General features: G+C 41.3%; 1 protein-coding gene across 2 annotated transcripts in view; it reads right to left on the bottom strand.

The window, feature by feature from the left end:
• Positions 1-11,804, bottom strand: part of CPPED1 (calcineurin like phosphoesterase domain containing 1) — an 85,730-nt gene extending 73,926 nt beyond the window's left edge. For both annotated transcript variants that reach the window (XM_073362376.2, XM_073362375.2), the window contains exon 1: positions 11,536-11,804. In XM_073362376.2, coding sequence (XP_073218477.1) covers positions 11,536-11,599 — 64 coding nt within the window. In that variant the 5' untranslated portion in view covers positions 11,600-11,804. The remainder of the gene's footprint in view (positions 1-11,535) is intronic.
• Positions 11,805-24,511: the final 12,707 nt, after the last annotated feature.

Consider the following 24,511-nt stretch of genomic DNA (forward strand, 5'->3'; position numbering starts at 1 on the left):
CATTTTGGTCAGGTGCCAGCAAGGTTACCTTTAGCTTCTTAACCCTTTACAGGTGAGAGGAGCTTTCCCCTGGCCAGGAGGGATTTCAAAGGGGTTTACCCTTCCCTTTATATTTATGACACCAGCGTTTAGGTCGGTGTAACTTATTTACATCCCTGAGCGACATAAGTTGTACCAACATAACCTGTGGTGTAGACAAGCCCTTTGTCTTACCCCTTTTAGTTTTATCCTTGCTTTAATATATATGAGGACTTCAGTAGCTCAGACATAGGTGAAGGTTTCTCGCAGGAGTGGGTGGGTGAGATTCGGTGGCCTGCGTTGTGCAGGAGGTCAGACTAGATGATCATAATAGTCCCTTCTGACCTTAATATCTATGAATCTATGAATATCTACAATTAAAACATTCACTCGTAGCTGCCTGAAGTCCTGGAGCTTGTTTATTATACAAGTGGGTGGGTTTGTTTTTATTAAATTCATGATGAAAAACCCACACATTCTACCACTATAGTACTGCAGAACAAGGAGAACTGTATTTCCACCAGAACTCTCTCTGACCAGGGTTACCACAGTTCCAACTATTATGTTGTGTAACTGCAATAGTGGAATTAAAATATAATAAAAGGCTAGTGTAGAAACATGCTCAGCATCCCTGGAACTACAGATTCAAATGTTATCAAGGTCAGCTCAGAACTTCATCCTTCCATGGTAGCTACATTGATTTCTAGGCAACCTACAACAAGTCAGTTTTTTCAGATAAAAGACCTTAAAAATCAAAGACAAAAATTTAAAAAAAAATAGGCTCAAACCCATATTTAACCAACTAAATAAGTGATTTGATTTGGGGATCCTTTAGGAGGAAACACTTAAAAAATAAATTGTTTAACAACATTGAAACTGAAACACAGACTGGGAAAAGTAACTGCTATTCTTAACGTACGCCATTCCACTTTCCTCTCCTTCAACAGCAAAAGCAAGAGATGTCAGGATCAGTTCTAAGTTATTAACTGCTGCCATTAGACCCACATCCCTTTGCCAAACGTAGGTTCCTACATTACAATTAATTTAAAATGTAATTGTTAAATAAAACAATTTATAGTCTGCTAACGTCATCAATTCATATAGTCATCGTCCTCTCTTGTACATTAATAAGACCTCTAAATCTCACGTTTTACAGAGACTGAAAACCTTTAGCCATTAGTTTTTAAATCTGAAATGTTTTTAAATCTGAAAACCTTTCACATTTGCAAATTAGAAAACTCATTCAGACAGGTTTTTATTCAGAGAAGTGAAATGATCAATCAATCCATCTGTTTTCTATGGAACCCTTTTGGAACTGGCTGAATGACACAACATAATTTAGGTTTTTATTTCATGTGTCTTGCATGGAAAATGAGAAATACAACTGTCATAAAAATCAGTTTACGTGCTGCATCGAAGACCTTGTTTAGGCAGAGAAATCAACTTAGATTTTTTAAAGTGAAACGCTATAAAGAGGAGTTAAGGAAGCCTGCAACTCTAAGGGTTCTAACTCAGCAGACATGTTCTGTGACTTAGTAAGGAAAAGGAGGGTTTGAAACAGCTACTCAGTTTGGAGGAGTAGGAAGCTTTCCCAGGTCAGGCTCTCTGGTGCTGCTTGCTCCTGCTCAAAGTTTCTCCATTCTGCTACACAATGAAACCAGACCAAATTCCTCTCAGTTTTCACTGGTGCCAGTGAGAACCCTGTAGGCAGTTGTGCAACTGATAAGAATCAAGTCAGTTTCACTGCTGCTCTGGAAAGCTCTGAGCAACACAGGAGGCAAGCACTACAGGAGAATACAAAAGTGGAGTCTCTGGGAAAAGTAATCAGAAATGCCCATCCAGCAGCCCAGAGGAACAAGGAGAAAGTACTTCTCTTTTCCAGAAGCTAGAGAAGGCTGAAGGCTTCAATTTTCTCAGACACATACTAAACAGAGGTTTACACAAAAATGAACCACCTGAACGGGGTCAAAGAAAGAATCCCAGCACCCACCCCTTTTTCAACAATTTGAGCTACAGAGTTGGCTCATCACCTAACAACAAGGACGTCTACTTTTTTCATACTAATTGGTTGCTGGCTAGTAAATTTAGTCCTCTACCTTATAGATGACTGAAAGTTCCCATGACTTAAATTGTCATGTATTATCATCAATTGACATGTATTGGTGTGAGTGGTGATATGGGGACAGAGAGACTGTTGGGATACATTAGAAAAAGAGAAGTTCAGTATACAGAGAGATTCTAGGAGGAGAAGCGGCAGAAGAACTTATAATGGAGAAAGGGAAAGACATACGGGAATGCGAACAGAGGAAAGAAAGGATTGCGAACAAACAGAGGAAAGAAACTGAAATGATGCAGGAAAAAAGAGTTATACCATCATCACCTATTATAAGAAAGAAAAAAGAAGAAGAAATTGAGTGAAGCCAGAAAGGAAAAGAAGGTATATCACAACTAGATTCATAGATTCACAGACATTTAGGTCAGAAGGGACCATTATGATCATCTAGTCTGACCTCCTGCACAACGCAGGCCACAGAATTTCACCCATCACTCCTACAAAAAAAAAAACCTCACACCTATATCTGTGCTATTGAAGTCCTCAAATCGTAGTTTAAAGACTTCAAGGAGCAGAGAATCCTCCAGCAAGTGACCCATGCCCCATGCTACAGAGGAAGGCGAAGCTCTCTGAGTAAGAGAGCTTTAAATTAGGAATTTGGGGGAGACGTCCAGGTAATGTCCATGCCGGATTTTAGTATTGAGAGGGAAGAAAAAAAAGTAAGGAAGGATACAGCCGTGGGTAGGAGAATGGACATAAGGAGGAAGGGCAGTGTGGATACCAGTCTAATAGGTCATACTGGCTGTAGAATGTCTGTGCCTAATTGGGTATAGATTGTGAGTGAGGCCAAACAGCAAAAATTAAGATGTTTGTTCACCAATGCAAGGAGCCTAGGTAACAAAATGGAGGAACTAGAGCTACTGGTGCAGGAAGTGAATCCAGATATTATAGGGATAACAGAAACCTGGTGGAATAGTCGTCATGACTGGGCTACAGGTATTGAAGGGAATGTGCTGTTTAGGAAAGACAGAAATAAAGGTAAAGGTGGTGAAGTAGCATTGTATATCAAGGATGAGGTAGAATGTAAAGAAATAAGAAGCGATGGAATGGATGGAATACAGTCCATCTGGGCAAAAATCACATTGGGGAAGGAAACTACTAGAGCCTCCCCTGGGATAGTGCTTGGGGTGTGCTATCGACCGCCAGGATCCAATTTGGATATGGATAGAGCCCTCTTTAATGTTTTTAATGAAGTAAATACTAATGGAAATTGTGTGATCATAAGAGACTTTAACTTCCCAGATATAGACTGGAGGACAAGTGCTAGTAATAATAATAGGGGTCAGATTTTCCTAGATGCGATAGCTGATGGATTCCTTCATCAAATAGTTGCTGAACTGACTAGAGGGGATGCCATTTTAGATTTGGTGAGTAGTGAGGACCTCATAGAAGAAATGGTTGTAGGGGACAACCTTGGTTCAAGTGATCATGAGCTAATTCAGTTCAAACTGAACGGAAGGATAAACAAAAATAAATCTGTGACTAGGGTTTCTGATTTCAAAAGGGCTGACTTTCAAAAATTAAGGAAATTAGTTAGGGAAGTGGATTGGACTGAAGAATTTATGGATCTAAAGGCAGAGGAGGCCTGGGATTACTTCAAGTATAAGCTGCAGAAGCTACTGGAAGCCTGCATCCCAAGAAAGGGGAAAAAATTCATAGGCAGGAGTTGTAGACCAAGCATCTCAGAGAGGTGATTAAGAAAAAAAGCAGAAAGCATACAGGGAGTGGAAGATGGGAGGGATCAGCAAGGAAAGCTACCTTATTGAGGCCAGAATATGTAGAGATAAAGTGAGACAGGCTAAAAGTCAAGTAGAGTTGGACCTTGCAAAAGGAATTAAAACCAATAGTAAAAGGTTCTATAGCCATATAAATAAGAAGAAAACAAAGAAAGAAGAAGTGGAACCGCTAAACACTGAGGATGGAGTGGAGGTTAAGGATAATCTAGGCAAGGCCCAATATCTAAACAAATAGTTTGCCTCAGTCTTTAATAAGGCTAATGAGGATCTTAGGGATAATGGTAGCATGAAAAATGGGAATGAGGATATGGAGGTAGATATTACCATATCTGAGGTAGAAGCGAAACTTGAACAGCTTAATGGGACTAAATCGGGGAACCTAGATAATCTTCATCCAAGAATATTGAAGAAATTGGCACATGAAATTGCAAGCCCATTAGGAAGAATTTTTAATGAATCTGTAAACTCAGGGGTTGTACCGTATGACTAGACAATTGCTAACAGTACCTATTTTTAAGAAACGGGGGGTGGGGGGGGGAGAAAGTGATCCGGGTAACTATAGGCCTGTTAGTTTGACATCTGTCGTAGGCAAGGTCTTGGAAAAGATTTTGAAGGAGAAAGTAGTTAAGGACATTGAGGTAAATGGGACAAAATACATGGTTTTACAAAAGGTAGATCGTGCCAAACCAACCTGGTGATCTCCTTCTTTGAGAAAGGAACAGATGTTTTAGACAAAGGAAACGCAGTGAATCTAATTTACCTAGATTTCAGTAAGGCGTTTGATACACATGGGGAATTAGTTAAATTGGAAAAGATAGGGATCAATATGAAAATTGAAAGGTGGATAAAGAATTGGTTAAAAGGGAGACTACAGCGGGTCATACTGAAACATGAACTGTCAGACTGGAGGGAGGTTACCAGTGGAGTTCCTCAGGGATCGGTTTTGGGACCAATCTTTTTATTACTAACCTCGTCACAAAAAGTGGGAGTGTGCTAATAAACTTTGCGGATGATACAAAGCTGGGAGGTATTGCCAATTTAGAGAAGGACCGGGATATCATACAGGAGGATCTGGATGACCTTGTAAACTGGAGTAATAGTAATAGGATGAAAATTAATAGTGAGAAGTGCAAGGTCATGCATTTAGGGATTAACAACAAGAATTTTAGTTGTAAGCTGGGGATGCATCAATTAGAAGTAACGGAGGAGGAGAAGGACCTTGGAGTATTGGTTGACCACAGGATGACTATGAGCCGCCAATGTGATATGGCTGTGAAAAAAGCTAATGTGGTCTTGGGATGCATCAGGAGAGGTATTTCCAGTAGAGATAAGGAGGTGTTAGTACTGTTATACAAGGCACTGGTGAGACTTCATCTGGAATACTGTGTGCAGTTCTGGTCTCCCATGTTTAAGAAGGATGAATTCAAACTGGAACAGGTACAGAGAAGGGCTACTAAGATGATCTGAGGAATGGAAAACCTGCCTTATAAAAGGAGACTCAAGGAACTTGGCTTGTTTAGCCTAACCAAAAGAAGGTTGAGGGGATATGATTGCTCTCTATAAATATATCAGAGGGATAAATACCAGAGAGGGAGAGGAATTATTTAAGCTCAGTACCAATGTCGACACAAGAACAAATGGATATAAAATGGCCATCGGGAAGTTTAGACTTGAAATTAGACGAAGGTTTCCAACCATCAGAGGAGTGAAGTTCTGGAATAACCTTCCAAGGGAAGCAGTGGGGGCAAAAGACCTATCTGGCTTCAAGATTAAACTCGATAAGTTTATGGAGGAGATGGTATGATGGGATAACATGGTTTTGGCAATTAATTGATCTTTAACTATTCATGGTAAATAGGCCCAATTGTTATACCAAAAAAATAAAAACCAGCAGGATCTTATTAAAGGGGAAAAGGCAAAATGCCACATTTATTGTGAATACAAAAAGACTCATAGTAAGCAGTTAGTTATAGCTATAACATTCCATTCAATTTCATATTTATTCATACATTCATTCATACCCACACACAGGTTCTGCAAGGTTGTTATCATAGTTACCAGCCTTAGAGTTGCTCATGCCAAGCCACTGGTCAGGTGGCCTGGACATTAGGAGGGAGCAGGGCCTTGTCAGATGCTCATCTGATGCTCCTGGAAATTGGTTTGCAGAATCAGACCCCAAAGTTCTCACTTTCTAGAGTCCATTTTTATAGGAATTTCTTCCTATGCCAGTCTATGGTAATTGCTTCATCATGCTGTTGCTGAATCAATCAGCAGATGGCACATTCCTGACGGCTCCGTGCTGCCAGATGTTATCTTGTTCTTTGGTTCTCCCATTCTTGAGGCTGTTGGGTGGATTCCAGTCTGCCCTCCGGGGGTCCTCTGGTTATTTCCACTTGACGCCTTCTTCAGCCATTGGACACTAGATTCTTAGGCTGGCACCTCCCTGATCATTCAGTTATTATCCACACCAAGCATCCATCCACATACATCCTCTATATCTATTTGAATCACAATTGTTAAAGTGAGAAGAATACAACAAAAGGGCGGGGAGTCTCTGGGTGCTGTTTCTGTTGTTACAGAGTATTGCTTTGAGTCTCTCTCTGTGTGAGTAGTTGTTGTTACAAAGAATTGCTTTGAGAACAGACTCTGTCTTAGAATGTACTAACACAATTAGCAGCTTGCAAGTTTCACACATAGAGGGAGAGAAACAGTACCAAACACCAAGAGACCTCTTAATTAGTAATACCCTGGAATTTAAACTATGGAGAATCAAACTCATTTGTGATTTTAATACAGAACTTCTTTAATATGATCCAACACAATGGCCTGTGATGGGATGTTAGATGGGGTGGAATCTGAGTTACTACAGAGAACTCTTTCCTGGGTATCTGTCTGGTGAATCTTGCCCACAAGCTCATGTTCAGCTGATTGCCATATTTGGGGTTGGGAAGGAATTTTCCTCCAGGGCAGATTGGAAGAGGCCCTGGGGTTTTCACCTTCCTCTGTAGCATGGGTCACTTGCTGGAGGATTCTCTGCATCTTAAAGTCTTTAAACCATGATTTGAGGACTTCAATAGCTTAAACATAGGTGAGAGGTTTATTGCAGGAGTGGGTGGGTGAGATTCTGTGGCCTGCATTGTGCAGGAGGTCAGAGTAGATGATCATAATGGTCCCTTCTGACCTTAATATCTATGAGATGTAATAAACAGGGATGGGCAAACAGTATTTGGTTACTGTGTGCTTTGACTAAATTATTCAACAATGCCATGAAAATTAATCAATAGCTATATGTTTGTGGTATTAGTTCAGCTACATAGTACACAACAATGAAGATCAGTACATAATATATTCAAACACTTTTTTCTGCTATTTGGTCAATCCAAGTAGTAAGTTTCTTTTTCCAAAAAAGAAATAGGGCTAATTTACACAGAGCTCCACCAGTTTACTAATTCTTAATTAATACTGGGTGCAATTATAAACTAATTTGGTTACACTAAATGCAAAAGGCTGTATTTTGGTTTAAGACAGCCTTATTATAGTGTAGTTTAAATTGATTAGGAACACATTTAAAATAATCCAAGATAAACCACTCTTCACACACAGTTTGCACCAGTTTAGTGTAAACCTCTGAAAAACCCTGTGTGAAGAAAGATTCTTCATAAATCAAATGTTCATGGACAATACTACAATTAAATACTGTATAGCAGTTTTGTTCCTTCAAAACTGCACCAGGCAATGGCTTTTTTGAGAGTGCACAATCTCTAGCAGTTGTTTTAATCCTCAATGCTAGTGGAGGTCAGGTACATTTGTCATGCCCCTTTGGGTAGGTTATAGAATAACATAAACACAAGGGTTATTCAAAGGGAGAGCATCAAATGACTAGAGATTCCACATTAGTGAGCATTCTTTCCATCTTAGTTGATCATCATATAATTTAGCAGAGTCCAGAGAATTAAAAATTGGCTCTCCATCTCCATGGTGGCTGTAATGCTCCAGTCTCAAATAAGGCCAGTGTCTGAACAATGTACTGAAACATCACTAATCCCCACATGTAGTCATGAGAAACGGATATAATAGCTTCTCCACAAACATGTGCTGGGTGCAGCCAAAAAAAAAAAAAGTGTAAAAGTTTTGAACTGAGTTTTAATCAATAAGGAGGAGGATAAACTTTTGTTTCTGGAAGCTATTCTTAGTGTTCCATGTTTTCAGTTTTTACTGATTTTCACCAATAAATTACCAGGGTTTTTTTTAAATTAAAGGAGTTCAGTTTTAACTGATTTACACCAGTTTAGTCAATCTGCTCAATATTTTTTCGGGTACTTATTTTTTTTAAACACTAATGCTTTAAGTGATTGCTGTGTCCTGCAGCTCTGAGACGGAAACAGTTTCTCAGTGTAAAACACTGACGGAAGTCAGAAAAAAAAACAAAAAAACCCAATGTTAATATTGCAGTATGATTGGCTCACAAGGAGACTCTTCCCGCCTATTTCTTTGCATCCATTTAGTGAGGTGCTGAATGTAAATCAATCAATCCTCCACAGATAAAGATAAGGAAAATGTGGGACAAAAATGCAAATCTGTGCCTGAATACCAACAAGAAAATCTGTGCTTAGAAATTTTCAAGAAAAGTAAAGACTGGAGTGAAGAGGATGCACTGCGCTGCAACTACTGCAGCATTGAGGTCCGTGCTCGTGCTGACAGAATAAAGGAGCAAGTCGAAAGCAAGCAACATTTCTTCTTAAAGAAAAGAGTGAGCTTTGGGATAAGCACTCAGTATCAGGAGCTTCATCAGGGTTTTAATGAAAGAGCGGACACAGTAGGATTGTGTCAATGAATTTGTGCATGCTTTTTGTTTTGCCAGACTACCACTGTTAATTGCAGAGGAGCCTATTGATGAATTTGTGCAACTTATAAATATCTGAAAGAAAATTATGCTTTAGTATCTAAACTGATGGAATGAACTGATGGAACTGTGGCGTCTAGTCTGATTTTTGACAAGTCTCCTGATGCTTTGGACCGTCCAATTCTTGGCCTTTTATTTTTTTATTTCAAAGGGAATTATTTTGTGCTGATGTGACACTCATTCCCTCTGCTGACACCCGTTTTGTCGACACAGCAGTAACTGACATGTTTGAGATGTACCAACTAACTTGGTAAAATGTGGCCACAACTAACACAGATTTGGCTTCCTACATGGCTAAGTTTGTACAGGAAATTAAACTTAATCAGAAACCAGAGTTGCTACATATTACCTGTTTTGCTCATCAGATTAACATTGTGCTGTCAACAGCTACTGCTACAGAAGAAATGAAAGATGTGAAATCTTGCATCATCAGATTTTGGGCCATTTTTAAGCATGCGAAGAAGTTGAAGGCTTTGTTTTACACAGTGCAAGACAAGTACAGAGGCTGATGGTTCAGGGGCTCAGTGGTACCACAGTTCCAGGTGGCATCTCAGGGGAACCCGTGACAACCGTACCATGCCATCGACTTCTGTGATGCTGCTGGCAGTAGCTCTGCCTTCAGAGCTGGGCTCCCTGCCAGGAGCCACTGCTCTCCAGCTGCCCAGCTCGGAAGGCAGTGCCGCCAGCAGCAGTAGCGCAGAAGTAAGGGTAGTAGTACCGCGACCCACCCCCGCCCACACACCCCACTTCTTTTTGGGTCAGGATTCCTACAATTACAACACCATGAAATTTCAGATTTAAATAGATGAAAGCTACAATTTTTAAAATCCTACAACCATGAAATTGACCAAAGTGAATGGTGAATTTGGTAGGGCCTTAGCTATGGCATTAGGTAAGTATGATCACATTTTTAAACTGCACTATAAAATTCCAAAAAAATTGTTTACGCTACACTGTATTAAACAAACCAAGCATTTAAAAATGTGTGATTTCTTTGGAAAAATTAGCTGTCTAAACTATAGAAGGCTAAGCAGCTTAACTGAAACACTGCAACTGTTCTAAACAATGAGGAATTTGGGGACACAATTTCGTGTGTGTAGAGGGAATTTGGAGGAAAATGTGTATAAAACAAAAAACAAAAAAACCCCAGAGCCTAAAGTCAATATGGATCCATTTACAACGAACAGTGTGAAAGCGGAGTACCCAAAAAATTCTGGGATAGAATGCAAAAGGAGTGGATTAGCAAAAGAAACAATAAGAAAAGGAAATGAGGCCAATGGGTAGTGTTTTCATGTTTTTTGAAGAAATATTGTGCCAAAATAACATTATAGGTTAGAGGCATCTCAAAGTAGTTGAGAGATTCATGAACAGAACAATGTCTGTGGAACAGATTAACAAGGACATTTGGGAACCCTAGCCCAAAATGTGAACAAATATTTTTCATTTTCAGATGGAAGAATCTTGGACCTATGGAGCCTGGGATCTGCATTTTCCAGCACTTTATTAATTATTTAAACATTTCTTCCATTGAACTTCAGCCTTTTTCAAAAAAACACAGTAAGTCTGGAACAAGGAAACATCACAGCTAGAGATGGCAAATGAACAATGAACACAAGTTTGTAAATCCAAATCAATACTGATTTCAAAGAAGATTTTATTGGCAGTATTTATTTGAAGAATACCAAGTTACCAGATGATATGAGGCAAAAAGAAAACACTTGTAACATCCGATGAAGTGAGCTATAGCTCACGAAAGCTTATGCTCAAATAAATGTTAGTCTCTAAGGTGCCACAAGTCCTCTTGTTCTTTTTGCGAATACAGACTAACATGCAAAAAGAAAAGGAGTACTTATGGCGCCTTAGAGACTAACCAATTTATTTGAGCATAAGCTTTCATGAGCTACAGCTCACTTCATCAGATGCATAAAGTGAAAAATGCAGTGAGGATGTTTTATACACACAGACCATGAAAAAATGGGTGTTTATCACTTCAAAAGGTTTTCTCTCCCCCCCACCCCACTCTCCTGCTGGTAATAGCTTATCTAAAGTGATCACTGCTACTCTGAAAAGAATTAAGCGTTACTAGGAGGTGGTATGAATGGGCCTGGGGCAGTCAATAGTCTCAAACGCATCAGCCATGAACTACCGTGGGAGGCAGCTTACTAGACTTAGTGGCCAACTTTATTTCACACTTGATATTATGGATTGGTGTTTGTGTCTTCCAGAGTTATTCACTCGGGGTGGGGGCACCGCAGCAAGTGCAGCAGGGCCGTGGGAACTGAAGAGTCATCTGACAGAAAAGGGGTACTGGTGGCTGATCGTTCACAGCTGTAGGACACCTCAGCGCGGCGGGCGGGAGCGTACGTGGAGCGCCCCCAGCCACAGCTGCCCATAGCTCCCTCCTGCGGGGCAGTGGCGGGCGGGGGCTGCCTGTGACCCCCCTCCACCATGGCCCCACAGCGACCGAACCGCCGCGGTTCACAGCCGTAACCTTCCGCCGCTCGGCGGCCCCCTTTCCCAGCGGCCAGCCCCACCCCGCAGCCAACCCGCCTGCACGCTCTCCAGGACCCTCACCCCCGCCCCTGGCTCCCCCAGCCCCCCGCCAGGCGGGGCCTGCGCACCGCCCGTTCCGTTCCCCCCCCAAAGCCTGGTAGCGCACCGGTGACAAGAGCCCGGCTGAAACCCGCGCGCGCCGCACCAACGTTCCGCCGGGTGCCGAGCCCCAGCCGCCTCCCTTCCCCGTGCTGGGCCGGGCGGCCGCGTACCTTCACGAAAGGCGCTCAGCGTCCTGCCCCGGGCTCTCGGAAACACGTCCCGCTCCTCGGCCATAGCGTCCGCCTAACTGCGGCCGCGTCCCGAAACGCCAGGTGGCTGCTCCGCTGCAGGCTCGGGAAACCCGGGACCCAGCGCTGGGGCCGGGCCGGCTAGGAGGGGAGGCGACGCCACCGCACGAGGGGCGGGGCCCGAAGGGAGCGTGGGACGGTGGAGGAGGGGGTCAGCCACGGGGGGAGCAAAGGGGAGACAGCGGGACGAGCCCTACCTGGCTCGGGCAGTTTGGACCTTCGCTCGGGCGTTTTCAGCGCCGTGTCATGGCACCGAGTGAAAACACCCTGAGCTGACCTCACCACTGCCAACTTTTGCAGGGAGGCAGCCGGAGCGCGGGCCTGCCGTGCCCAGCTGGATGGCTCGTGTGTGAAAGCCAAAGCGTGGGCCCGTGAGACAGGAGCTGACTCTGCCGCCGCCCCCAGTGTCGTCTGTTTTTAAATTAAAGTATAAAGGGATGTGGAAGTTTCTGTGGTTCAACTGTCTCCTTATTTGTGAAACACAGTGAATCGGTTTCTCCCTGAAAGCACCGGCAGGCAACCTAACAACACTCCCCTCAGGCTCATGCTTCCTTTACAACTGGTTTTCAGTTCAGTTCACTGTTCCCTTTTCTCCTAACATCTTTTTATTCAAGATGCTATGCAGCTCTACAAAGCATCTGTTTAAATTCTTTTTGTTTTTAAAACCAAAGGCACAACCTCTCTCACTCTGACCCCCATATCCACCTGGTGCGCTCACTGACCCCTTTCCAGGATCCGAGGCCTCTGAGAAGTCTTGCTTGTAATGAGGCCGTCTTGGAGGCCTTAGAAATTGTACAGCACAGTAGACAGCAGCCCAAGTCAGCATTGCCTCATTTTGCTTTGAGCTCAGCAGCAGATTAAGTAGTCACACAAAGACTGGGAGGGAGGAGGAGTTCTTTCTGTATGTGCTGTGTCCAAACTGCTGGTAGGTACTGTATACACACCCAGTAAGACATTACCTGCCCTGAAGAGCTTTAGAACATAAATAGACAAGACAGACAAAAGTTGGGAAGGGAAACAAAAGTACAGAAAGGAGAAGTGACTTGTTCAAGGTTATCTAGCAGGATAGCAGTAGAGATAGGAATAGAATCCAGGCCCAGTGCCATATATAGTAGACTACACACTACAGCAGTGGCTCTCAACCTTTCCGGAGTCCAGACTACTGTACCCCTTTGAGGAGGCTGATTTTCTTGAGGTCTTGTGTACCCTCCTCCCCAAGTTTCACCTCTCAAAAACTATTTGCTTATAAAATCAGACAAAAAAATACAAAAGTGTCACAGCATCCACTTACTGAAAAATTGCTTACTTTTTCATTTTAACCATATAATTATAACATCAACTGCAATATAAATATTGTACTTACATTTCAGTGTATAGTACATAGAGCAGTATAACAAGTCAATGTCTGTATGAAGTTTTAGTTTGTACTGACTTTCCTAGTGCTTTTTATGTAACCATTTGTAAAACTAGACAAATATCTAGATAAGCTGAAGTACTCCCTGGAAGACCTCTGCATATCCCCAAGGGTACATGTACCCCAGGTTGAGAACCCCTGCTCTACAGTATGGATTCTTAACCATTAGAAAGTTGTGGAAAATTCAGTTGCTAATCTTTCCAATATTAATTGCTGCAATGTAAGGTATAGTTCTATGCACTCCTGAGAGATTTAAATAAATCTAATACAAGTAATTAATTTTTAAATTCATCACCTTCTGATGAACAGTAGTTCAAAAATGTATTGAAAGAAAGCTACTTGCCTACTCTTAGTGAAGGAAGAAATTATATTGCAAGTATGGAGGAATACTAAAGGTGAAAAGAACAGGGAGGTCTAGACCTAGGAATTAAAATTACAAAAGAGAGATCCACGTTTGAAGCTAAACCCATTCTAATTTTATACATAGTCATTTTAGTTTATGTGCCATCTGGAATTCAGAGAATCCAGTGAATGCTGGGGGTGTAAACAACACACATAGGATTATCAACATCTGTTTCTGATGTGTCCTGATATATACAAGTCCTTGAGGGAAGAGTTAGACAAAATAAGGGAAATAAAACTTGATATACAAAAGGACCACCTCTTTGTGTCTGTTAAAGGGACAATATGGATTTAGAAGGATTAGCTAAATAAGGAATATAATCCGATTTTAAAACTATACTATTCAAAACACTGTAAACTTGCAGCAATCCTACAATAAGAAAATGGATTACAGCCCTAACAGTTATAACTAGGGGCCTACTTAGATCATGATTTCACAGGAATGTGAGATATGGGATCATTCACAAAGTTAACCTTCAAAATAAAAATATGTATTAGTCATAAGATATGTTGCAAAACTTGTGATTGCCACAATGCAGAAAACAGCTGTCTATAATCATTCAATATCATTCCAATCATCATAGTGGATAATTGATTGTGTCTTGTCAAGTTGCATGATGTAGACTAAAGTGAGCACAGCAGTCATTACAGTAGATTGTTCACTGAGAATGTGTCAACATTTATGACGATAAGTGAGCACAAGCAGGTTGAGTGAAAGGATTGTTGTTGCATATAAAGATGGCTGACAAATAAAAAAAAGCAAAGAACATTTCAGCTTTGGTTTGTGTAAAGCAGTACCCGTGGAGAACCTTACATGTAGTAAGGTTCAGGTGGTAAATTGTTTTGTTCATCTTGCAGTGTGACTCTGGATTTGTTTGGAAAAAACATAATTGATTGCCATTTTGAGTCTGAATTGCATAATAAAAAGCACGTATAGAGACAAGTCAGAACAAAAAAAAAGTGACAGTGTTCACGAAGTTTAAAAGAATGACTGAAAGTAGCCTGGAAAAAAAAAAAGACACTACAATGGAGCTAGTGGAGGCTTTTGAGGCTGCCAACGTAACTTATGGGGGGCAAAAAAATGGATAATCCAAAACTAAGGGAATACTTCAGAAAGCATGTAACAAAAGCTGGCAGTTTCCAGTGTGCAGACAAAGGTCACCAAGATTATCTAACAGAAGTAATTGTGAAGCGCCTTCAGTTTACAAAATCTGTACTGGCAGAATGTGATTCCATTTCAATTGTCGCTGATGAAGCAACAGGTGCATAGGATAAGTACATACTCCACATTTCATTCACACCTGACAGCTGGAAAGACAACTGTATGCCATTTTCCTAATGGAGCCTGTTCAGCTCTAGTCAGTACATTTTTCAGCTGTATCACAAGCTATAGTAAAGGCTGGTGTAAACTAAGGGTTAGATTTCAACAAGGTCTCAGCATTTCTCTGATAACATAATGTACATGTACAAAGCTCTCTCTGGTATACTACAAGGAATGATGCCCAATGCAATTCACGTTACCTATAATGCACACATTCTTTCAATGTCCAGTGATATCTGGCATACATATTTTCCTGTTTCTTTTTTTTTTAAAGACTATTCAAGCATTGTCCAAGCCGTAAACTACAATTCAAGGAGTCCATGTGGCTAATCAAAGTGGTAACCAAGCAGTGTCGCTTCCACCTGAACCAGTGATTACAAGATGGAATTCATGGTTTAATGCAGTTACTTACCATGCAAGGAATATTAAATACTACCAACAATTTGTAGTTGAAGAGCTTGAAATCATGCCAATCACACATTCTGTGCTTAAAGTCTCTAATCTGTTAAAACAGAGCAACACTGAAGACCAAGTGAAGGTCATGGCTGAGAATGCAATCCAGTTCATGCAACTTCTAACATGGTTTGAAAGTCGGCCAGTTTTGATTCACAAAGCATACAACAAACTGATAGATTTGATCATATGGACTGAAGATATGGCATCGCAACAACTTCAGACTGCAAAGCTGAAAACAGCCTCAGACAAGAAATGTTCCAGTCAATGGCAGAAGTTAAACCAGTACTCCAGGTACCACCACCTTGGTTTAAACAGCCAGATGCCTACTTTTTGAGTGCTATTCACATTTTTTAGCTAAATTGGGTGCCTTTTCTGTGCTTTGACCCTGAGCTAACTCAAGCAACTCCTGGATGGGAGAAAGATCATGACAATGAAACGTGCTGCTTACTTGACCTTTGTCAAAGAACGTCAGATGCCAGTAAAAGTAACTGAGTTTTGAGACTCTGTTTGTGGTTGATTTCCAAATCTCCACAAGTTGGCAAAATGCTGCCTTACAGTTCCTACCAATTCTGTGGATGAAGAACATGCAATTGTAATGTATGGACAGGTATTCACTCCATACTCCTGGAGGGAAACCTGCATCAAAATATTAAAAATTCTGCAACAAAAATTTCAAATTCTGCATATTTTATTTGTCAAAACAACATAAAATCATACCCATTTCAATTATTTTTGGTAATTTATTTCAAAATACCTGTCAGCAAGTATGTCTAACAATACAGACAAAAAAGATTCAGAAATTGTTTGACAAATAGATTCCTTACCAGGCATATTAATACAGAACTCTGAGTAATAATTAATTTAAACTACAACACAACTGTATTTCCCCCACCCCCAGAAGCAGTTCAAAGGCTTGGGGTACTCAGGGGTAATGGAGGAGCTGAGGGAGAGGGAAATAATTACTGGTAAGGAGCTTGGGTGTGAACTTGGAGGGTTGCTGGATATGGGTGGGAAAGCAGGGAACAGTTTTTTTGGGGGGTGGGGAGGGACAGTTAGTGAGCTTCCCCCATACAGACCCTGGCTGACCCCTAGCCTCTTCCATTCAGTCAGGCATGTGTGTCCCTTCACTCCCACTCAGAAACCCACTCCCCCTCATCCCCATGTGGCCCTGCACCTCCTCCCCATGTGTCTCTGGGCCCCTACTCAGACACCCTCTGTCTCTATGTAGCTCTGCACCCCCTCCCCCACGTGGTCCTGCACTCCCCTCCCCCTGTGGCCCTATGTCTCCAATCGCATTCAGTCCCTGCTGCAGTTTGTCCTCCCTCACTAGCCCTTATGAGCCCTTGTCTGATCCTCCCTCCCCTCAGCAACCCATGCTGACTGTCTCCCCATAGCCCCTGTCTCCTGACCTGGCCTGCTGTAAAGCAGGCTCTCTTCCCTAGCTGGCTGGGAGCTGCTGCTGTGTTCTATCACCCTCTAGGGGGCAAAAGCAGCAACTTTTCAGCAGAAGCTTTTTTCTGCACAAAAAATTAAAAATATGCATGGTTCATTAATTACACAAGTATGCAGTGGTGTAGAATTCCCCCAGGAGTAACCCCACAGAGAGAGAAGATGTCAATTGCAACTGCTGGGGGATGCTGCATGCCATTTTATTTAGTTAAGCATAAACGTGTATTTCTAAGCTTTACGTACAACTTTGGATATTTACTTTTTAATCAATAATTTAGCAGACTTCCTTATCCAGGGCAAATTACAAAGGTAACAGTAGTACAGTACAATACTTGCATATATACTGTATGAACACATGTGCAAAATTTGCTATTTATGCAGTGACCAACATGTGAAAAATGTCTGATTTCTCCATGATTTAAATTGACCTGTAGTTACAACACTTGTGAGGGGATGGTATTTACCCCCGCCCCCCAAAAAAAGACAAAGTTAATAATGCTTGAAAACTGTTTTGGTGCCATATTGCAGCCACCCACTCCTATCATGATCATACAGTATCCAGGAAAGAACCAATCCAGCCAGGTCCTAATAGATACATGCCAGCAGACCACCCTAATATTAGGAGGAAAGTAAACTGGGTGATTCGGAACCATGGTGTGAGCGCATAAGGTTCATGGATGACTAGAACAGGATGTGCCTAAAGAAAAATGGGATATGCCAAATCTTGAGGTCTCCATTCAGTTTTTACTAAATCCTTACTCAGGCAAAATTCCCATTGACTTCAGAGGGATCTGAGTGCGTGTGTCTGATGGTAAAATTTAGCCTAAAGCATTCAAAATTCTATTATTATGAAAGCCTCCTACGTCAGTTTCAAAGGCAGCAGTTTGGCATTTGTTATCTAGGTTGAGCAGGGACCCTCCATCTGATTATGGGAGGTGAAAGTAACTTGGGACATACTAAATAAGTGCGAGTGAGTCATTACGTTGATGCTTATCCTATTCAAAGAAGACAAAGGCAAGAAATAAATCTTTACTAATTCCTGTCCTTCGATAGCAGTGAGCCTTCCATGCTCAAAGGGAGTCAAACAAATATTACTTGTTTTATTAAGCTATGAAGAAAATTAAAAATATTTGCACCACCCAACTTGAAAATCTGTTGACCAGAACCGATCTGCTGTTGCTAAGGAGGGGACTAAAGTGACATTGATTGTTTCCACAGTTAAGAATCTACAATGTAATTGATTTTTATCTGACTCATTTAGTGTGGGCAGGCTCCATTTGTTCAAGAAACCTATAATATATTCCTTGAATCATTGTGACTCTGCGAGATATAAAAGTTGATGTAATGTGTTAAATACATTATTTAACTCAATTTGTTTTGCACACTGAATTCCCATTCTTGACACGGATACAGATTCTGTCTAGATATTGTCCATGTTTGCAATATTGTAACTGGAGTTTTGAGTGTTTAGCAAACCAAGCCCAAGGTGTCTGAAGTTGGCCACCCAAAAAAAAATTGAGGCATTCCAGCGTAGAGGCTACTTCTGAAAATGTTGGTCATAATATTTTAACATACATAAATTCCTGGCCTTCTGACTGCTTATATATGTAAACTTGGGGCCCAGTCCTACAAGACTGAGCACTTCCTGCAATCTTGATTCAAGGGAAGGGTGCTGACCAGCTTACAGGTGGTGTTCAGCACCTCACAGGATTGGGCTCATTTATAGAATCCATTATAACAAAGAAGAGAAAGGACTCACTGCTAACAAATACAAAGGAGATTCTTTGCTGAATCTGCTGGATATCCTGACTCTTTTGCTCCCTACCTAAAGAGAGCCTTTGTTCCTAGTATTATCACAGGCTTCTCTCTAAATCCTTTCCTGGTCTAAGCGGGGGGGGGGGGGGGGAACACATTGACTATACTACACAGTTAGTTAGCCATGACTACACCATTAGGCATTAGTTAACAGTTAGCCATGGTGCAAACCTGATGTCATTAGAAGTATTGAAGGACAACCCAAGGTACTGGGGGGGGGGGGGGAAATCAGTTAAGTGCCTCATTGCTTTTGAAAAAAAAATCACCACTAGATACCTATCTGTATCTTTAGGTGCCTAAATACCTTTTTAAAAATCAGGCCCCTAAAGGCTACTACTAGGTGGCCCTGGATCAAAACCCCAGATTCAAGTATCCTTAACTTTGGGAAAGATCTGAAGTTTACAGCTTGACCTGTCTAATTTTTAAATCAAGTGAACTTTCCCATTAATGTGCAAGGTTAATCTAGCAAAAGAAGAAGATTTAGTTTTGGCTTTTGTATGCATGGTCCATCTCGCTTTCTCAGATTCCTTTCTCCTTTGTTGATAAAAAGACATTTTATTGGGGGGGAAAATGATTAAAGTGCAGTTGCTATTTCTGAAATGGCAAAAGAAAAAGATTCAAATAATCAGCCCTCAGATCCTTTTTTGATTTAGACATGTAGAGAAATCCTCTTAGATTGGATAGGATACATTGTTTTATTACAGGTGACCTGCAAAGAGGGCTGAGACTTTTCTTTCTCCCCGCCTCTTCAAAAAGAGGGTTTCTATTTTCCATGGCTTGGTTTTACCTTAGAAATATCATTTATGTTAATTCTAGTCTTTGCTGGCGAACACTTTGCAGGTCACCTGTTTAGACAAATAATTCTGTTTGAGAAGTATATGCATCATTAACATTGGATACACCAAATTAAAGAACAGAAGCATTAAAGCACATTCACTTAGGAGGAGTTCTTGCCTTAGTGAGGGCAGAAGAAAGGATAGAGGACTCATTGTACAAAGAGAACAAGATGCAGAGAGCCTAAGCAGACAGGGCAGAGCCCCTACAGGACGGTCCTCTTAGGGGCTGGACGCAGTTACAGCCAGGGTGTTGCGGGAAAACTTGCTTCCACCAGCCATATACCCCTTTTGTAGGAGTTGGCCAGAAGAGCTGCCATGGCTGCTTAGTCTCCCTTTAGGCTGTAACCTCACCCCTAGATTGCAGCAGCATCTAGAGAGAAGCTCTGCTGCTACTTCAAGTTGGGGGTGGGAGGAGGGATTCTGTCCCTCCAACATTTATAGCATTCCCCTCTGCATTGCCCATTTACTCAGGCAGTGTTCTGAATGTGTAACAGCTATTAACACACTATGTACTTACTTTACCAAGTGTTTTATCAGTATAACCACTAACAAACAAAACCCATATGTTAATCACTGAACCTCCTGAAACAGAAGGCCCATCTATTGAAACATACATATATTTTGCTATGGCTTTTCTATCCTTTAATACATTGGATGTGCTGGATATCTTGCAGAACAAAATACTTCTCAGTAATTGAAACTGGAAATGAACAAAAGCGACTATTCTGGGAAAATCACAGATTAAATTAAGCACACATGACCCATCTGAGGTCTTTACAACTCAGGTAATGACTGAAGAAAATGAATTAAGAGACTGATGGACTCAGAATGGATAATTGATATTATAAACATTTTAGTTTAATTTACAAAAAATAGGATTGCAGAATTAAATATTACATGATGTTTTTGGTGTTCCAGTGTTGACTACCTTCCAGCTTTGCTTGAGCTTCTGTTGCAGAGAATTTCAAGCACCCTTTCTATTTCATTAAGGATAATTCTTAACAAATCTAAGCTTCCATTTTCAATATTATCTTAGTGATAAATAATAGTATTTTTCACTTCTCTAGGTTCCTTCATCCAAAGATCTCAAACTGTGTTACAAACCTTGAATAAAGGGAGAAGAGAGAGGAGATCCTTATGCTACATGGAATCCCATAGTGACGCAGTCACACAGGCGAAAGATGACAACACACAGAGGATGAGATTTACACAGCAGGCTGATTTATTAATTCATTTAATAACTGGGGTGAACAGTACCCCAAGCCCTACCAGGCAGAAACAATGGTTAAATGCAGGAGGACATGGCCCTATTCCATAACCTCAATAGAGATAAGGCACCCTTGGCCTAATGCCTTAATCCATCCAATTGATTCAGACAGATATTTCTATCTTCCACCACCCGCCTTCATACAAGGGAATGAGGATAGAGATGAGGGGTGCCCTGATCTGTGCTAAACTTCCCCTCATCACATATTTGCCAGAGGCCTCCTTCCTGTATGCCATACTTGGATTTACACCATGAACAGCTGAACTGCCAATTCTCCCAACCTTGTACTGGAATGAGGCAGGAAGATTGGGGGAGAGGGGAGCAACCAGCCAGTATTAAAAGGGCAAAACACCCAACCTTCCCATTTCCCTGGCAGACTGAATTAGCACCTGAGGGAATTACTTCCTCCCTGCTGGCCTGAGACAGCAGGGGCACTTCTAAAAATAGAAGCGTGCAAAAGTATATGCACATTTTTGCACCACTGATTTAGATGTGCAAATCCTCCTGATGTTCCACCTTGTATTTAGCTATGACATTAAGTACCTTTCCCAGACTTGAAGAAGAGCTCTGTGTAGCTCAAAAGTTTGTCTCCCTCACCAACAGACATTGGATCAATAAAAGATATTACCTCACCCACCTTGTCTCTCTTATTCCAGAAGTTGCTATATAACTGACTGCACTTGAATTTACAAACTAGTTCTTTGAAAGGGAGTCTGACAACAGAAATATGCTATAGCTTTAGAGAGATTTTTTTCTTTAAACAGAATCTTATTTGTTTTTTCAGTCCATCACTCCTAGCAGTGAAATGCTTGCATCCCTTAGCCTAAAAATTGAGCCACTACCAATTGAAGTGAGAGGTCAGGTAATTTGCTGTCTCTGATGTGTCACCTCTCACTGGACACCACTCAGTCATCTCTGGAGATCATAAAAAAAACTTGTGAAATTGTTTAGTCTTTGGAAGGCACCAGATTTCACCAAATGGCGGGTGTTTTCAAAATCCACTCTGGGTGGAAATCTGCTGGCTTCCCTGTAATGTCTCCCCCATCCAATCAAGCCACACAAGTTCTATATTTTGTCAGTATATTCAATGGGCCTGCTTGTCAGAAGTTCTGAGCATACACAATTCTGTGGAACATATTTCAGGAATGAAGTATAACCATTTCCCGCAAAGTGCCCTTAATATAAGCTTGCTTGCCATGTGACCCTTTCTTGGTTTTAGTTATGAGAAAGCATTCTTCTTTAAATGGGAAAACAAGTGACCAGATTCTCCAGTCTCTTACCCTACCCTCTGTAAAACACATATAACCCTTATATAGGGGTTTATCTCAGGCTTACAGCCCATTATTAAGATACTGGCCACATATTAGCTAGTTAAATATATATATTTTTTCTATTAATTTGTTGAGCTGTTACACTGCTTTTGTACTAACCATAAGTTTCATCTATGTCCACAGGAACGCTAGGCAGAGAGGCCTCTACAGGACATATTAATGTTCAGATATTAAAGTGATGCATGCTTTGGAAATTCTTAAAATAGTTGGACAGCCTGACAAAATGGATCAGGCCCGGTTGTTGGTGCTGTCCTAGGAGCTGTAGGCAAAGATAGGATATGATGTCTTCCCACCTCATTGTATGTACTAGAATCCTGTGTATAGCCAGTGAAAAAATTCTCAGGCAGCTGGTTTACCCTGACATTTCTCAGATTCTCTCACTATTGCACTTACACTATTACAGGTTCCCAAATGATAGCAGCATACCATTTCTGCTGGTGTTTGTATCACCCTGGAGATTAATGATATCTTTCACAAAACATTCCTAAAAATCTATAGTGCAAATATAACATGCCCAAGTGTTAAATGAAGCTGTTATGAAGGAAACAGACTTTAATGTACATGAGAAAAAATAGGCTTTAACTCCCTTTGAATGTCTTCTGTTGCTGAATATAATGGGGGTAATGGGATTTTATCAGTGGATGTTACTTGTCTCCTTATTAGTACATTCCTACCATTGCTGGGAGATGATCACATTCAAAATACTTTCACTATACAGCAGGCAAGAAACAAATTAAACTCACTTACCAATGCTCCAGATGGGCTCACACCATTAAAGGTATTTTTCACTGTTGTCATTTGGTTGCAAGTATATGTAGCAGGCAGTATATAGAAGTGGTGTTGTCTTAAAGTGAAGGACTGAGCAGGAGAGGAACTCTAGATGCAAAGCTTGCCTGAATTGCAAGTTCACTGTGTGACCCTGAGGAGGGGGGGGCGGGGGGCAGGAAATAAATCACTTTATGTCCTTGTTCCTTAGTCATGCCAGCTGTAAAACCTGATAGGATCCCACTAAAAGCCAAAATCATTTGAGATTGAGAGACCAACCAATTAAAACACACACACAAACCCTGTAGGGCAGGGGTTCTCAATCTTTCTCCCCCCCCACCCCAAAACGTGCTATAAAAACTCCATGGCCCACCTGTGCCACAATAGCTGATTTTCTGCATATAAAAGCCAGGGCTGGCATTTGGGGGTAGCAAGCAGGGCAATTGCGTGGGGCCCCATGCCACAAGGGTGCTCACGAAGCTACATTGCTCAGGCTTCAGCTTCAGCCCTGGGTGGTGGGGCTCAGGGACCTGTGCTTCAGCCCCATGCAGTGGGGCTTCGGCTTTCTGACCTGGACCCCAGCGAGTAATGCTGGCCCTGCTTGGAGGCCCCCCTGAGACCTTTCTTGAGAACTACTGCTGTAGGTTACTAAGTATCCTAAACTCCCTAGCTTTTAGCACCTAGCAGTATGTGCTCAGCACCTCATGGGATTGGACCTTGTTTTTATGATTTCTCTTTCACTGCGTAAATGTGAGACAACCATGGCATTTAAAAGTGTTATCCTGTTGTTGCTGAGAGGTCATGGTCTTCCATTAGTTCTAATATGAAATACTCTGTTTAGAATGGTACAAGTCTATTCTAACACTGCAGTCGCAGGTAAAGAGCATCCCCACCTCATTGTGATAGTGGAGCATTTCCAGGGGGAATCTCTGGCTAATAGGGCTCTGAGAAGCATATTCCCACCATGAAGTTTGAGAAGAGAGTTCAGAAATGTGATGCAACTACATGGGGAAACCAAATACATCACCTCTTGTGGTTTCCAGGGGAGGGATCAACAAAAATGTTACCGCCACCTTTAACATCATGCATTTGAGTGCAATGGGCATCCAGAACTGTATCAGAACTTGAAAAAGTTCTCTGAGGAAAATCTCTCTGTTACTGCTATACAAGAAACAAAGCTTTCTAACAAACAAAGTGTATCTATTATGGGTTTTGACTGCTTGAGAAAGGAATGTAGGGGATGAGCTGGTGGAGGTCTGATGTTTATTGTTAGGGAGACAAACATGAAAGAGATATGGAAATGTAGGAGATGACAGTGATACAAGCCAACTCAGTATGCATGTTCAAGTTTGGGGGTGAGGAGTTAAGAGTTATCAATGTCTACCATCCTGATGTCAGCCCAACTGATAAAAACAATCTTGTGATAGCATCGGGAAACTATCATTTGTGGAGATTTCAATGCCCAAAGTGAAGTTTTTGGGGGAACAGAATGAATTATTTGAATGGAACTTTGCTGAATGGCATTATTGCTGACAATGATTTAGTTGTCTTGAACGATGGCACTATGACTTATACGTCAAGATCACATGGCACACAGTCAGCATTAGATACAACTCTGGTAACCAGCAGCATGTCCATGAGCTGCACATGGAATGTTTTGGAGGATGAGACATGTACTCACTTGTTGGAATAGGAAGATAGTCAGCTTTCAGTTGATAAATAGGAGGTAGAGCTTTCATAAAGTGACTAGCCCTATTTTAAAGTTGAGAATTTTATTCCTCAAACACCTATGAAATTTAACCTTGAAAAAACCTCATTCTTTTTAATCTGCTGTGTAGAAAA

This window comes from Lepidochelys kempii, chromosome 10, assembly GCF_965140285.1.
Source record: "Lepidochelys kempii isolate rLepKem1 chromosome 10, rLepKem1.hap1, whole genome shotgun sequence".
Lineage (NCBI taxonomy): Eukaryota > Metazoa > Chordata > Testudines > Cheloniidae > Lepidochelys > Lepidochelys kempii.